At 45.0% G+C, this 16,251-nt stretch overlaps 1 protein-coding gene across 1 annotated transcript in view; it reads right to left on the reverse strand.

Moving 5' to 3' along the window:
• Positions 1–16,251, reverse strand: part of DNAAF8 (dynein axonemal assembly factor 8) — a gene marked incomplete at its 5' end in the record, with an annotated part of 107,776 nt that overhangs the window by 43,621 nt on the left and 47,904 nt on the right. The window contains 5 exons of the mRNA XM_081337968.1: positions 4,592–4,763; positions 7,648–7,795; positions 11,115–11,269; positions 11,950–12,047; positions 14,757–15,066. Of these exons, the coding sequence (XP_081194094.1) occupies positions 4,592–4,763; positions 7,648–7,795; positions 11,115–11,269; positions 11,950–12,047; positions 14,757–15,066 (883 nt within the window). The remainder of the gene's footprint in view (positions 1–4,591; positions 4,764–7,647; positions 7,796–11,114; positions 11,270–11,949; positions 12,048–14,756; positions 15,067–16,251) is intronic.

Genomic DNA, 16,251 nt, shown 5'->3' on the forward strand with positions numbered 1-16,251 from the left:
TTTATTTCAAATGATACCGGTTCTTAAAAAAGATTCTAATTTGGAAGAATGGCAACGGGGTATCAATAAATTTGTTTGGGCAGGGAAAAGGCCACGAGTTAAACTTAAGATTATGCAGGATACTCGTGAAAGAGGTGGTCTCAAAATGCCTAATCTTAAATTATATTATGAAGCTGCTGCGTTATCAGGAATAAGTGACTGGATTAATTTGACACAAGAGAGATTATTAAATCTTGAGGGCCATGACTTGTTATTTGGCTGGCATGCATATTTGTTGTATGATAAGAAGGTTGATAATGTGTTTAAAGTGCATATTTTAAGACAGGCATTGTTGAGAGTTTGGAAGAAGTATAGACATAAGTTAGATTACAAGATGCCGTTGTGGGCAATTCCAAAACACGCAATAGAAAACATAAATGTTGGTTTCAAACATGATGTGACTACGTATAAGGAGATTTTAAGCTTGGAAAGAAGTGTCTGGTGTTTAAAGCCGTACAACCTCTTGCGAGATGAGAAGATTGTTCAAACTTGGTTTCAATATACTCAGTTACGGGCCAGGTGGAAAGAAGATCAGAAAATTGGTTTTGCAATGACTGACGAAAATTTGATAAAGCAAATTAGAAATCAGGGTCCAGCACATATCAAACGGATATATCTTGCATTGATAGAAATTGACTCAGAAACAGAACTTGTTAAAGATTGTATGATAAAATGGGCCCAGAATATCCAAGAAGTTATTACAATGGACACGTGGGAAAAGATTTGGGTGAGGAACGTAAAATTTACACAAGCTCAAAACCTAAGAGAGAACTTTTATAAAATGTTTTATAGATGGCATTTGGATCCTAAAAAGCTTGCAAGTATGTATCCGAACTATCAGCCAAAATGCTGGAGGTGTGGTGGCGAAGATGCAACGTATTTTCACATATGGTGGACCTGCAAAAAGGTTAAGGCTTTTTGGATAAAAATTTGGTGGAATATGCAGAAGATCTTCAAGCAAAGGATAAAGTTTTGTCCGCAATTGTTTTTGTTGGGTATAATTACAGATGCTACTGTTGTGGACACTAAGTTGATGTTGAATTTAATTACAGCAGCAAGACTTTTAATAGGTCAATATTGGAAGAAGGAGGAACTGCCGACTATAGAAGAATGGACTCTAAAGGTTTCTGACCTGGCGGAAATGGCAAAGATCTCGGCTTATTTGAAAGATCATTCGCAAGAACGTTATATTATGGAGTGGAAAAATGGATTGATTATATCCAGAACAAATATGGGACTAAAAAGTTTCATTTAGCATTTGAATAAGTCTTCCTTTCTTTTTTCTTTTTTCTTTCTTTTTATATGTAATATTAATATTGCTTGTAGTTATTTTATATGAGCTAGAGAGTGATAGATTTAAGAATTTATTGTTGGTAGCATATGGATGTTTATGATTGTTTTTTGTTTTTATACCTTGTACTTAGCTCTGGGAAGTCGGGGGGGGAGGGGGAAATGGGGGGGAGGGGCAGGGAGGGGTAGGGAGGGGTGGGGGGATGGGGGGATTGTTAAAGATAAAATGTACTTTAAAACTTTTCAATAAAAAAAAAAGAAAGGCAGCTGGGTGACCTTGGGCCAATCACCAGGAGATTGTGAGTTCTAGTCCCACCTTAGGCATGAAAGCCAGCTGGGTGACTTTGGGCCAATCACCGGGAGATGGTGAGTTCTAGTCCCGCCTTAGGCATGAAAGGCAGCTGGGTGACCTTGGGCCAATCACCAGGAGATGGTGAGTTCTAGTCCCACCTTAGGCATGAAAGCCAGCTGGGTGACTTTGGGCCAGTCACTTTCTTTCAGTTCAACCCATCCCACAGGGTTGTTGTTGTGAGGAAAAATAGGAGGAAGTTGTGCTGGATATAGTTGCTGCTCTGGTTTATTTGTAAAAATAATAAAGGTGGGTTACGAGCAAATAAATGAAATAATAGCACAGTACAGCTAGTGGCGAGATCGTTGATGGGCAGCCAAAGTTTGCCTGATTTTCCAGTCGATGCTGCAGAATTTAGTTACAGTCAGAGAAATTGTATCGTAGTGATCCGATCGTAGCAGCTGTGGGTCAGGTTTACTTAGAACCTTACCCATTTCTTTCTACGAAGAAAATGGACACAAAGCAGGCAATTCATTTCCCCACGCAGAATTTGCAGTCATAGATGTGAAAGAGCCACACCCAATCCTTCTAGTAGCACTCAGCATGTATGCAGCATTTGGTGGCTTCAAGATGGGGACTGTGAGGTGGCTTAAGGAATTAATCAGCTTGGAAGGGGAATTTTGTTCGCACGTAGCACTCATTTTTATTCCAAGGGACCCATCTTTGTCTGAAAATGCATATCTGGTTGGCAATTATGAATCCAGATTTATTACAACCTTTATGACTTATTGATGCATTGGCGCACAGTGCACTCCAGACGGTGCTCCAAGCCGGGCGTGACTTGTTGGCACATGCCCAGGAATAATGACTTTTAACTATTGATTTTCATCTGAAATGTAAGTTGTCTTTATTGCTAAAACCATAAGCAGGAAACATTTCAAAATGAAAATATATCTACTGATTAATCCCAGTTAACTGGCTCACACATGCCCCATTTTAACAGCATATAATACAGCTTGTTTGGTTTAAAGCTTGGGGCAAGGTGTGAATCCATTCAGCTGGGTCAAGAGACCAGGGTTAACGAAACCATAGCCAGCCTTAAATATTAGGAGCAATCATGTAGGTACTGGACCCTTCTGATCCCATTGTACGTTAATTTCAATTTTTAAAAAACTTGTGATGCTTAATATTGTAATGCTTTTAACATTCTCATTGTTTTATATTGTATGTTATAGAATAGAATAGAATAGAATAGAATAGAATAGAATAGAATAGAATAGAATAGAATAGAATAGAATAGAATAGAATAGAATAGAATAGGAATAGGACAGATTATAGAATAGAATAGAATAGAAATAGGACAGATTATAGAATAGAATAGAATAGAATAGAATAGAATAGAATAGAATAGAATAGAATAGAATAGAATAGAATAGAATAGAATAGAATAGAATGGAATGGAATGGAATGGAATGGAATGGAATGGAATGGAATGGAATAGAGCTGAAAGGGACCTTGGAGGTCTTCTAGTCCAGCCCCCTGCTCAAGCAGGAGATCCTATATTGTCTCAGACATGTGACTGTCTATTGTCTACTTAATAATCTCCAGTGATGGAGCGCCCACGATTTGGGGAGGCAAGCTGTTCCACTGGTTAATTGTCCTCACTGTTAGGAAGTTTCTCCTTAATTCCAGGTTGCTTCTCTCTTTGATCAGTTTCCAACCATGGTTTCTCGTCCTTCCCTCTGGTGCTTTGGTGAACAACCTGCCCCCCTCTGCCTTGTGGCAGCCCTTCAGATACTGGAATGCTGCTATCATGTCTCCCCTATTTCTTCTTTTCTTTAGACTGGCCAGACCCAAGTCTTATGACATTGTAAGCTGCCAAGAACCTCCTGATAGTGACTTGGGCATCATATACATTTAATGAATTAATAAAAGGAATACCTCAACTTACAGCCATTCATTTAGTGACCATTCGGAGTTACAACAGCATGGAAAAAAAAGTGATTTACGACCGGTTTTCACACTTATGACCATTGCAGCATCCCCCACGGTCACATGATCAAAATTCAGATGCTTGGAAACTTGACGGTTTCACTGACCCAAAGTTGGGTGATTCCCCAATGTAAAAACGTGACAGCCTCAAGTTTTTACTTTTACATGCTAATATGTCCTAACCATTTCTATCACCGAGAAACCTATCGAATAAATCAGCAAAACCCAAAGCCAAAGTTTTATTTTTTTTTTCCATCTCACGATACGTACTGACCCAGTCATAAAGTGACTTATTTTAAGACGTGTAAATGTTCCCTGGGCACATTTGTGTTGCACAGATAAAGGAGACAAAACTCTACTTCAGGGCCCGTTTCTTGTTTCCCTTTCGCATTGTGGACTGACATGAGTTTTGGAAGCTGCACATCCCTTAGTGCTTGGCAAACGTTGAGTATTTCCCTCTCCTCCGCCTGAGTAGTCAGCTAGGCTGAAACATGAGCAAACGGTCACATCATGTCCAGGACTTTATCCGCCGGCATCAAGTTCCCTTCGTCCTGTGCGCTCCCACAGGGAGGGCCTTCTCAGGGTGCCGCTGGTAAAAGACTGCCGGCGGATAACACCCAGGGGGAGGGCCTTCTCTGTGGGTGCGCCTGCCCTGTGGAACCAGCTGCCCGTGGAGCTCAGGACTGCCTTCAGTCATTCCGCCGGGACCTGAAGACCTGGCTCTTTGAGCTTTCCGGCCCAGGCTGAGAGTTTTTAAATGGGGTTTTATATTTTTCAGGGATCAAATTTAATTATTTTTAACTGTTTTTAACTTTTGTATTGTACTGACATTTTTAAATACCTTGTAAACCGCCCTGAGTCCTACGGGAAAAGGGCGGTATATAAATTTAATCAACTTTAAACTTTAAACTTTCAGCTCCAGTTATCTTCCTTCTCAGTCCTTAAAAGCTAACACACTTAGTAGGCAAGATCTTAATTTACCCCCCTCCCTTTTTTTTCTTTTTTTTTTTTATAAACTCACCCAGTTCCTCCAGCAAGCTTTCGGTGTAAGGAACCACATGGAAACATTGGTTGGGATCTGGTTTGACCCCGGAATTCAAATTGGATTGGATCTCCTCCAGGAAGCCCTTTTCTGTTATTCTGTTCATCAGTCCTAAATAACATAAAGGTAAAGGTGAAAGTTTCCCCGTCTCAGTTTCTTGGCTGAAGGAGGCAGCGTTGTCCGAAGACACTTCTGGGGTCATGTGGCCAGCATGACTATATGTTGAGGCACACGGAATGCTGTTACCTTCCCATCTAAGTGGTACCTATTTATCTACTCGCATTTGCCTGCTTTGGAACTCCTAGCTTGGCAGGAGCTGAGGTAAAAACAGGAGCTCACCCCATCGAGAGGCACTCGGGTCTTGAACCCGGGCTACCTGCTTTCCAGCTGACAAGCTCAGCATCTTTAACCGCTCAGCCATCGCCCCCCACCCCCCCAAAATAACATGCATCATAGGAAATACTAAAGTAATACGATTCCCCATCCACCAACCTTCACTTACTTTATTAATGTGACTTTGTTCTGTGGATTTGGTCACTTGGGACACCTATGCGTCCCACCTCATTCCAAACCGTAATTTGTTTTTACCACTATGAACCAAGATAAAACGCCAACCCTAGTTTTCCTTAATATCTCATGGCCATTATGCTAAACCAGTGGTCCTCAACCTGTGGTCCGCAGACCCCTGGGTCTGCGAACAGTTGAAGAGAGGTGATGATTTAAATCTCCAGTTAAGTCTTGGGGGGGGGCTGTAGACATGGTCTGGGGCCACAAAAGGTATTTAAAGGGGGGCTGGGGTGAAGAAAAGGTTGAGAATCACTATGCGAAACTATAGCTTAGCATAATGTGGGGATTCAATTACTGGCCTGATTCAGGTTATGATTAGGGGACTGGAGGCTAAAACATATAAGGAACGGTTGCTGGAATTGGGTATGTCTAGTTTAATGAAGAGAAGGACGAGGGGGGACATGAAAGCAGTGTTCCAATATCTCAGGGGCTGCCCCAAAGAAGAGGGAGTCAAGCTATTCTCCAAAGCACCTGAAGGCAGGACAAGAAGCAAAGGATGGAAACTAATCAAAGAGAGAAGCAACTTAGAACTAAGGAGGAATTTCCTGACAGTGAGAACAATTAACCAGTGGAAAATCCTGCCTCCAGAAGCGGTGAATGCTCCAACACTGGAAGTTTTTAAGAAGAGACTGGACATCTATTTGTCTGAAATGGTATAGTTTCCTGCCTGAGCAGGGGGTTGGACTAGATGACCTCCAAGGTTCCTTCCAACTTGATTATGATTATGATTAACTGCCTTTATTATTTATATACAGTAAATAACACAAGGCATACCTATTGGCCCAACTCAAAATGTTTCTTTTGTTTTAACCTGCCTTCTTGCATGAACACGGAAGATGGTGGATGTAGGGGAAGGGGTGGCAGAACCTGGGGGCAGAGTCAATAAAGGGATCAGCCTAGAATCCCTACATAGTCGTAAGTGAACAAAGTGCAACCTCCCTTGAATTCCCTTGACCCTTATCTAACTCCTGGCAGCAGTTAACCATTAGCTGAGGAGATCCCCGTAGCAGTTTAGCAATAAATCAGTTGAACTGGACCTGATCTTTTGTGCCTGTCAATGGTTTATTCAACGTGGAGTGATTCAGCAAGCAAAGGCACAGTGGTGCGCACCAACGCAGCCGCTGTATCGGGGAATGGTCAGTAAGGTCCCATTGATGTCCCGTTGCCTGGAAGCGGTCTGGGTTTGGATGGGGAGAAACAGGCTTCGTCTCAATCCTGCCAAGACTGAGTGGCTGTGCATACCGGCATCTCAGACTAACCAATCTTTTCCATCATTAACTATGGGGGGGTGAGGTGTTACCCCCCGTTGATAGGGCCCGCAACTTGGGTGTCCTCCTGGATTCACGGCTCAGTTTGGAAGATCATATAGGAGCCGTGGCCAGGGGGGCTTTTGCCCAGGTTCGCCTGGTGCGCCAATTACGGCCCTATCTGGACCGAGATGCGCTACGCACAGTCACCCATGCGCTCGTGACCTCCCGGCTAGACTACTGCAATGCTCTCTACATGGGGCTGCCCCTGAGGACCACTCGGAGGCTTCTGCTGGTGCAGAATGCAGCCGCGCGAGTTGTGATGGGGGTCTCCCGATACTCCCATGTAACACCTCTTCTCCGCGAGCTACATTGGCTTCCAGTTGCCCTCCGGGTGAGATTCAAGGTGCTGGTGATGACCTATAAAGCCCTAAATGGCATGGGCCCGGATTATCTAAGGGAGCACCTGCTACCAGCGTCAATTTCCCATCGTCCTGTGCGCTCCCACAGGGAGGGCCTCCTCAGGGTACCGCCAGTCAAGGATTGCCGACGGGCGATCCCCAGGGGGAGGGCGTTCTCTGTGGGCGCGCCTGCCCTATGGAATCAACTGCCAACGGAACTCCAGACTGCCCCCGACCTTCGTTCATTTCGCCGGGACCTAAAAACCTGGCTCTTTGAGCTATCTGGTCTGGACTGAGGGGTTTAATGTTTTTAAATTGTGATTTAATTTTTGCGGCTAGACTTAATTTAATTTAATTTTAATTTTATATTGGATTGTTTTTAAATTTTGCCTTGTAAACCGCCCTGAGTCCTTTGGGAATAGGGCGGTATATAAACCGAATAAATAAATAAATAAATATAATGCTCATGTCACAGTGTGTGTATATCCATGATTTAGTGAATAATCACAATTGGTCAGTTTGGACCGTACAATACATCATCAGCCGCTTTTGTGATTTAGGAACACGCTAAGCCAGGGGGGTCCTCAACCTTGGCAACTTTGAGACTTGTGGACTTGCAACTCCCAGAATTGCTCAGCAAAGCTGGCTGAGGAATTCTGGGAACTGAAGTCCACAAGTCTCAAAGTTGCCAAGGTTGAGGACCCCTGCGCTAGGCTACCACCAACCTACACTGGGGCACAGTGCAACGTGTGAGCTCAGCTATTCTTGAAGACGCTTCACCTTTCTGCAACGCCGGGGTGTGAAGGCTTGCGTTTTCCTTCCTCAGCAGCAAAGCCAGACAATGCAGGTATGCTTGGGGGAGGAGGTGAACCTCTGAACCTCTGCTTTCTGGTACACCTGAAGGCTTGCAAGGACAAAACGCCGTTGCCTGTAAAAGACACAAACCAGGGATTTCAAAATGGTTAATTCATTCAAGTTCACCTCAGTGATCATCAAGATGAAAGGGTTAGGGAAAGGGTCAAGGAATTAAATATTATACCGGATAATGGCTCCGTTGTACACACACACACACGGTTGGGCAATTGTCCCACATGAGGGGGAAGGCTGGTGGGGAATCGGCAGAAATGCAGCCATCCAGCAAAAAAGCTTAGAATTGGTCTCTAATGGGCTATTCCAGGGGTAGGCAACCTCGGCTCTTTTATGACTCATGGACTTCAACTCCCAGAATTCCTGAGTCAGCTATGCTGACTCGGGAATTCTGGGAGTTGAAGTCCATGAGTCATAAAAGAGCCGAGGTTGCCTACCCCTGGGCTATTGGCTTCATAAAAGTTAAATGCAGCATCAATCATTAAGTCGGGATAGTAAGGGCTGTTGCAGCAGCCATTGGCTGCAGAGAAGTGGCAACTTGCCTGCTTTAATAGCATAACAAGATGTCCTGCTGGTATTGCATAAATATTGATGGAAGCTGTTAATTATGTGTGTGGGGGGGGCTAGGGGGGAAATGCTGCAGGACTGTACTATTTTGGAATTCAAGGAGCCAACTGCACAACTGGATTTTCCTGAAATTTCTCTACCAAGAAATTTGTTCTGGGAAGGAAGGAAGGAAGGAAGGAAGGAAGGAAGGAAGGAAGGAAGGAAGGAAGGAAGGAAGGAAGGAAGGAAGGAAGGAAGGAAGGAAGGAAGGAAGGAAGGAAGGACTGTGGGGTCCCAGGTGCCCTCAGAGCTGGGTGGTTTCCTTGCAGACATCTCTCGACCAAACTAGGGAACATTATCGGTGTGAGGAGGAGGAGGAGAAGGAAGGAAGGAAGGAAGGAAGGAAGGAAGGAAGGAAGGAAGGAAGGAAGGAAGGAAGGAAGGAGGGAAGGGTCTTGTTCATCTGAGCTATTTGGCCTTTGATGGCTCTCACAAAGGTAAAGGGGACCAGGCAAGCAATTGTATTTTTTTTTTTTAAAAAAAAAAAGAGAGAGAGAGATGAAAAGAGAAAAATGCATTTAATGCATTTTATACAATTGCTTCCTATGTAGTCGATCATTTTCCCTCCTTGCGCCCATTAAAAATTAGTTTGGGGGCAGCATTTGGAAAAGAGCAGGACGCCGTCTCCGGGGGTCCTCCAATATTTTTGAAAGCCATTCACAGAATTAGGGCCACAGCACTCCAAAGCTTTGGGTTTCAGAGAGATGAGCTTGGCTCTGTCCACGCTCAACCAGATCCCAGTCTGAGATCAGCAAGATTGCAGCTTGAGATCGGTGCCTGAATTCGGCATAGAGTGCAAGGCTGATTTTCCAAAGGAGTTTCCATACTGTCGATGATAAAAAAGCTTGCAGACATATAAAGATATTTCGTGGGATGGAAAAGACAGCAAGACAAACATCCGGGGGGGGGGGTGTCTTTGCATCACCAAGTAGCAGCTTCTTGACAAAGCAATGTCAAAACTGTCATGAGTCATGATGGTGAATCATTTGCCTTTTTGGAATCTTTCCGGAACCTTTCCGGAATATAAAAATTTATGGGCTAATTATAGCCTTTCCCAATCTGGCGCCCTCCAGTTGTTTCTGATGACATATTTCGCCATCATCCTCAAACAATATGGCCATGGCTCATTAGCCTGGAAGAGGCCAAGCAGCATTTCAGACGTACGGAAAAACCCTCGGAGCCTGAAAGAGCACTGAGACATAACATGATATGTTTGGTCTGAGTTTAATACAGAGAGTCGCCATCTCTGGTTCTCCAGAGGTTGCCAAATCACAATTCCCGGCATTGACACTACTCTCCTACTTCCTATAAATATTAGGAGATCTGGTTCAGCAACATCTAGAGCAGGGGTCTTCAAACATGGCCCTTTTATGACTTGTGGACTTCAATTCCCAGAATTCCTCAGCCAGGCACGCATGCCTGGCTGAGGAATTCTGTGAGTTGAAGTCCACTAGTCATAAAAGGGCCAAGTTTGAAGACCCCCTATTCTAGAGAAACACAGCCGATCCACCCTTAGTTTAGCACCTGGGTCTTCAAACTTGGCCTTTTTATGATTTGTGGAATTCTGGGAGTTGAAGTCCACAAGTCATAAAAGGGCCAAGTTTGAAGACCCCTGGTTTAGTATGTCATGCAAACCTAAGGACTGCGATTTGGAACTTGTGCTCCAAGAATTAGAATACTAGCAAATCCAACCAACCAACCAAGGTTTCATCTACAAGCTGTAGGGTTTTAAGAAGAGACTGGTCAACCATTTGTCTGAAATGGCATAGGGTCTCCTGCTTGAGCAGGAGGTTGGGCTAGAAGACCTCCAAGGTCCCTTCCAACTCTGTTATTCAGTTACCTGTAATTATAACATAGAGTTACATGTGAACCTGCAGAGGTTGGTGGCTTCTGTAATGGGCTCAAGGAATAACCTCGAGAAAAAGGAGGAAGAGTGAATTGAGCCGGAATAGAATAGAATAGAGTAGAGTAGAGTAGAGTAGAGTAGAGTAGAGTAGAGTCGAATAGAACTGGAAGGAACCTTGGAGGTCTTCTAGTCCAGCCCCCTGCTCAAGCAGGAGAACCTATATTGTCTAGTCTCTTCTTAAAACTCCCCAATGATGGAGCGCCCACAATTTCTGGTGGCAAGCTGTTCCACTGGTTAATTGTCCTCACTGTCAGGAAGTTTCTCTTTAATTCCAGGTTGCTTCTCTCCTTGATCGGTTTCCAACCATTGTTTCTCGTCCTGCCCTTTGGTGCTTTGGTGAATAACCTGTCACCCTTTGCCTTGCGAGATCCTGTTAGTATAATTTTGTAATAAAAGTAATATAAGTGTTCCTGTTTTTGGTTTCCAAGTTTGGTCTACCTTGGAGGACTGGCATCAGTGTTGCTAGTCTCCGTAGGCTACTCCCTTCCCTCCTTCCCTTTTCTTCATCCTGAGAAGCGGGGAGGGTCATGCCTGACACGCTGTCTCAAATTACATTTCTGTTTGGGACTCAGATTTCTCTTATCTAACTACTGCACTGTCTTGGCTGTGACTCTTCCTCCTCATTCCTCCTCTTCATGACTCTTTGGAGATTAAAACCAGGAAGACGTAAGTCTCTGTTTGGCTCAGTGGGCTGTCATTCATCCTAGCAAGACCCCACGGATTGGGGACACAGTATTGGCCCAGTAGTCCCTCGACCTGAGAGGGCAGGCAAACGGAAGGAAAAGAAGCAAAGTCAAGAAGCTCCAGGGATTGGCAGTCTTTTTGGAGAGGGTGATGCAGGCAAATTTACGGCGACAGCCACCCTTACCTGGCTTGCTGACATACAGAGTCTGTGAGCCTGGTGGGGTGACAGTTGCAGCCGTTTGATTCCTTGCAGAAGAAAACCTCTCTGGGTGCAGGTAGAAATCACCAGGCCGTAGCTATGAGGAGGCACAGCAGGGGACACCAAGAGAATGAGGTCTCCTGGGAAACAGGGTGGGCAAAACAGATGGAGATCATTAAAACGGCTCCAAAGAGCTCTTCCGTGCCCACCGGGGAGATCCTTTCATAAGTGACTAACCCCAGAGGTGAAGAAAATAACGGCGTTAGGTCCTGAGGTCAACCCCTTCCTCTTTTATTTCTGAACCCACCGTCCTTATGAAATGGGAGAAGACAAAAATTGACAGAAAGCATTCGGGCCCACCTGTTATTCTAACCTTTTTTTCTTTCTTTCTACAAGCAGCTGCACTTAAGTCAGTCAGTTAGTACTAACGGTTTGCGTTTATGATCAAAGCTGGCAAAATAGATCCTAGTTCGGTGATCTGGACCTTGTATTTAATGACGGAAGCTTTCGCCTTCTTCTAAAATCACCCTCAGGCTTCCGAAGGACCAGTCGGTCAGCAGTGATCATTTTAAAAATAAAATAAAATAATTTAAAAAAAGGTTTCACATTACTCCTTTGGTCTTTAGGACGTCATACTGTACAAAGCCCCACCGATCCAGTTGATCAGTTCTTTAACCCGCCAGGTCTTAAAGCTGAGGGGGGCCTCAAGCTGAGCCCTCCTGGATCGCCAGGAGAAATGAAGCAGGAATTTATAGTAAAGGACCACCGCAGAAAAAGCAGAAAAGTTTCCCTGGAGTGTATTGGGCTTCAACTGAACAACCTTTTGTGGTGGACACCAGGGTTGATGGAAGCCGAAGGGCCGCCGTGTCTTGCAAGCCAGTCTTTTCTTCATCACCGTCGGCTTTTTGGAAGGAGGTCCTGGGAAGATCAAGAGGGGAAAAATAAAACAGTCATGAAACAGATTTCCCCGAGCCAGTTTCCTTTCTCCACTGTCTGTTTCAAAGACGCTCTTCTTCCAGATGGGACTCCAACGGAATGACAGAAGAGTTGGAAGGGACTCAGAGGTCTTCTAGCCCAACTCCACCAGCAGGCCCTTTCAGAATGAGAGAATGCCAGAGTTAAAGGGACAGATGCAATCAAGTCCAGTCGAGCTTTCTCAACTCGCTTGGGGAAGAGGTTCAGCAAGCATCGATCCCTACTGCTTTCCCGGTCTGGATTCTTCTACTATTCCTTTTCCGCTTGATTTGGGGGAGATCTGGGTTTATGCTGAAGGACAAAGATTTTGGGCAGAGCGGTGGGTTTAGAGCCCTGGTGGCACAGCGGTTAGAGTGCAGAATCACAGGCTAACTCTGCCCACTGCCAGGAGTTCAATCCTGATTGGCTCAGGATTGACTCGGCCTTCCATCTTTCCGAGGTCAGTAAAATGAGGAGCCAGATTGTTGGGGGCAATAGGCTGACTCTGTAAACCGCTTAGAGAGGGGCTGTAAAGAACTACGAAGTGGTATACAAGTATAACTGCTATTGCTATTGTCCTTCCTTCCTTCCTTCCTTCCTTCCTTCCTTCCTTCCTTCCTTCCTTCCTTCCTTCCTTCCTTCCTTCCTTCCGATCCTGATGGGCTCAAAGTGGATTCAGCCTTCCATCTTCCCAAGGTCAGTAAAATGAAGATCCAGATTGTTAGGGGCAATACACTGTAAACTGCTTAGAGAGGGGCTATAAAGCACTACAAAGTGATATACAAGTCTAAGTTCTATTGCTATTGTCCTTCCTTCCTTCCTTCCTTCCTTCCTTCCTTCCTTCCTTCCTTCCTTCCTTCCTTCCGATCCTGACGGGCTCAAAGTGGATTCAGCCTTCCATCTTCCCAAGGTCAGTAAAATGAGGATCCAGATTGTTAGAGCCAATACGCTGTAAACTGCTTAGGGCTGTAAAGCACTATGAAGCAGTATATAAGTCTAAGTGCTATTGCTATTGCCCTTCCTTCCTTCCTTCCAATCCTGACCAGCTCAAGGTGGACTCAGCCATCTATCCTTCCACGGTCGGTAAAATGAGGAGCCATTTACAGGTTGACTCTGTAAACCGCTTAGAGAGGACTGTGAAACGCTGTGAAGCAGTATATACAGTAAGTTCTATTGCTATTAGAAGTCCGGAACTTCAGTAATCTTTCCATTCAGACCTTTCAGAAAACACACAAAAAAACCCAGGAGATATGGTATATTACAGTCAACCCTTCTACCTGATTTAGAGCAAAAGCTTTCCAATCGGCCTTGAAACCCATTAATTTTCTTGGGAAGGGACGGTGGAGCAAATTGACCAGCATTAGTGAAAAAACAAAATCCAATGAAATCTTTGCCAGGTTTTGTCCTCCATCACGAAAGAGAGAAAGTTAAGAAGAAGATTATAGCTTTCATTAGCCATCCATCTGTTTAAACTTTTAAAAGCAAATTCTTCCTCTGGCATGGGATGTCCAGATGAGACAGCCCATCAGAAGTGAAATTTTGAATTGGTTAATTGAAACTTTCTAATTCCTTAGAAGTACGTGCCTGGGTGATCGATCGGAGACTGCCTCTAATAAAACAGTTGTGGGATTGTTCTGTTAAGTGCTTCATTAATTAGCAGTAATTTCTATTCCTTTTTTTTCCATTCCCCTTTTTCATCTTGTTTTAGCCCTATTTTGATTCGGGTGTATTGACAGCACAGGAGAATGAAAAAAAAAGAAAAAAACAAATCTTGAAAGATTTTCCTTCTCAAAGAGCGACTGATTCTTTTTCTTAAATATTATCTAAGCCTTATGCTTCCTTCACTGTCTCAGCAGGTCACCTGCATTTCAGTGAAATGCAGATTGATCTACATTGAATTGATTAATCCGCCAAGCAGCATACGATTCAGCAATGAAATGAGTTTGCAGGCAGACGCAGAGGAAGTTCCACTCTCTGAATTGAAAGAGACTGTTGATCCCTTCCCTGCTCAGGGCAGGGACCCAAATTAGAGGCTCCCCCCAAGAGGTGGAGATCCAGCTGGTTCCATTGTCAAACTAGGCTTAAAAGTTAGGATCTACCTGCTAACAACTACCCTAGCTTTGTTCTCCCAAGATGTCATAGCACTGGCTTCCCACAAACTGTTTTCATTTATTTATTTATTTATATCCCACCCTTATTATTTTTTACAAAGGTGGGAAACATATATAATTCTCCTTCCTCCTATTTTCCCCACAACAACCCTGTGAGGCAGGCTGGGCTGAGTGATCGGCCCAAAGTCACCCAGCTGGCTTTCATGCCTAAGGTGAGACTAGAACTCAACGTCTCCTGGTGATTGGCCCAGAGTCACCCAGCTGGATTTCATGGCTAAGGTGGAACTAGAACTCACCGTCTCCTGGTGATTGGCCCAGAGTCACTCAGCTGGCTTTCATGCCTATGGCGGCACAAGAACTCACAATCTCCTGATGATTGGCCCAAAGTCACCCAAGGCTGTACTAGAACTCACCATCTCCTGGTGATTGGCCCAAAGTCTCCCAGTCTGCTAGATTCGAATACCTAAGACAAGACTAAAACTTCCACTTTTAGCCTGGTGCCTTAACCGCTAGACCAAACTATCCCTTCTTCGAATATTCTAGACCCATCCAGGAGTGTCACCTTGGTTTGTGACGCTCACGGGCAGGATTCCCATCTCCTCTGGAACGCGTCTTCGCACCGGGCGCTCTCCCACCAAACCAAAAGCACAGCTCTCTATGCACCCGGCTCTCTGTGCGAGGGGAGTAGGCCAAAGGCTCAGCTCTGCTTGAGCAGTAGAGAGCGTTGATTGAGCAGCTGTCGGTCACCCTGGCCAGCTGTGGGTCGGAGGGGCCCAGGATGTCTTGAAGGACGCTCCGTGCATTCGATCCTCTCAGGCTCAAAGCAAGCATGCCGGATGCTTTCCCTCGTGCATAGCAAGAAGGCAGAGTCACTACGGAAAAGGAATTCCAAAGGCAGTCAATGGGACGTCTGTTAAAACCAGCATGGATTCAATTTGTAAGCTGAAGCAACTGTGCGATGTATTCGTAAGGAAAAAATAATTGAGGTGTCCTTGGTGCTCTCTGAGCTTGGTTGCTTTCTTGCAGACATTTCATTATCCAGTGCTAGCCTGATGATGTTATCTAGTTGGGTAATGAAATGTTTGCAAGAAAACAACCAAGCTCAGAGAGCACCAAGGATCCCACAGTCCTCCTCCTCCTCCTCTTTGCAAATCCGACACCTTTCTAGCACTGATGCTGTTACCTAGTGTGGCAATGAAATGTCTGCAAGAAAACAACCAAGCTCCGAGAGCACCAAGGATCCCACAGTCCTCCTCCTCCTCCTCCTCCTACTCTTTGCAACTCCTCCTCCTCCTCCTTGCAAATCCTACACCTTTCTAGCACTGATGCTGTTACCTAGTGTGGCAATGAAATGTCTGCAAGAAAACAACCAAGCTCCGAGAGCACCAAGGATCCCACAGTCCTCCTCCTCCTCCTCCTCCTCCTCTTTGCAACTCCTCCTCCTCCTCCTCCTTGCAAATCCTACACCCTTCTAGCACTGATGCTGTTACCTAGTGTGGCAATGAAATGTCTGCAAGAAAACAACCAAGCTCAGAGATCACCAAGGATCCCACAGTCCTCCTCCTCCTCCTCCTCCTCCTCTTTGCAACTCCTCCTCCTCCTTGCAAATCCTATACCTTTCTATCACTAATGCTGTTACCTAGTGTGGCAATGAAATGTCTGCAAGAAAACAACCAAGCTCAGAGAGCACCAAGGACCCCACAGTCCTCCTCCTCCTCCTCCTCTTCCTCCTCTTTGCAACTCCTCCTCCTCCTCCTCCTTGCAAATCCTACACCTTTCTAGCACTAATGCTGTTACCTAGTGTGGCAATGAAATGTCTGCAAGAAAACAACCAAGCTCAGAGAGCACCAAGGATCCCACAGTCCTCCTCCTCCTTCTCTTCCTCCTCTTTGCAACTCCTCCTCCTCCTCCTCCTTGCAAATCCTACACCTTTCTAGCACTAATGCTGTTACCTAGTGTGGCAATGAAATGTCTGCAAGAAAACAACCAAGCTCAGAGAGCACCAAGGATCCCACAGTCCTCCTCCTCCTCTTTGCAACTCCTCCTCCTCCTCCTCC

Source organism: Vipera berus (assembly GCF_964194415.1).
Source record: "Vipera berus genome assembly, chromosome: 13".
In the NCBI taxonomy this organism is placed as follows: Eukaryota; Metazoa; Chordata; class Lepidosauria; order Squamata; family Viperidae; genus Vipera; species Vipera berus.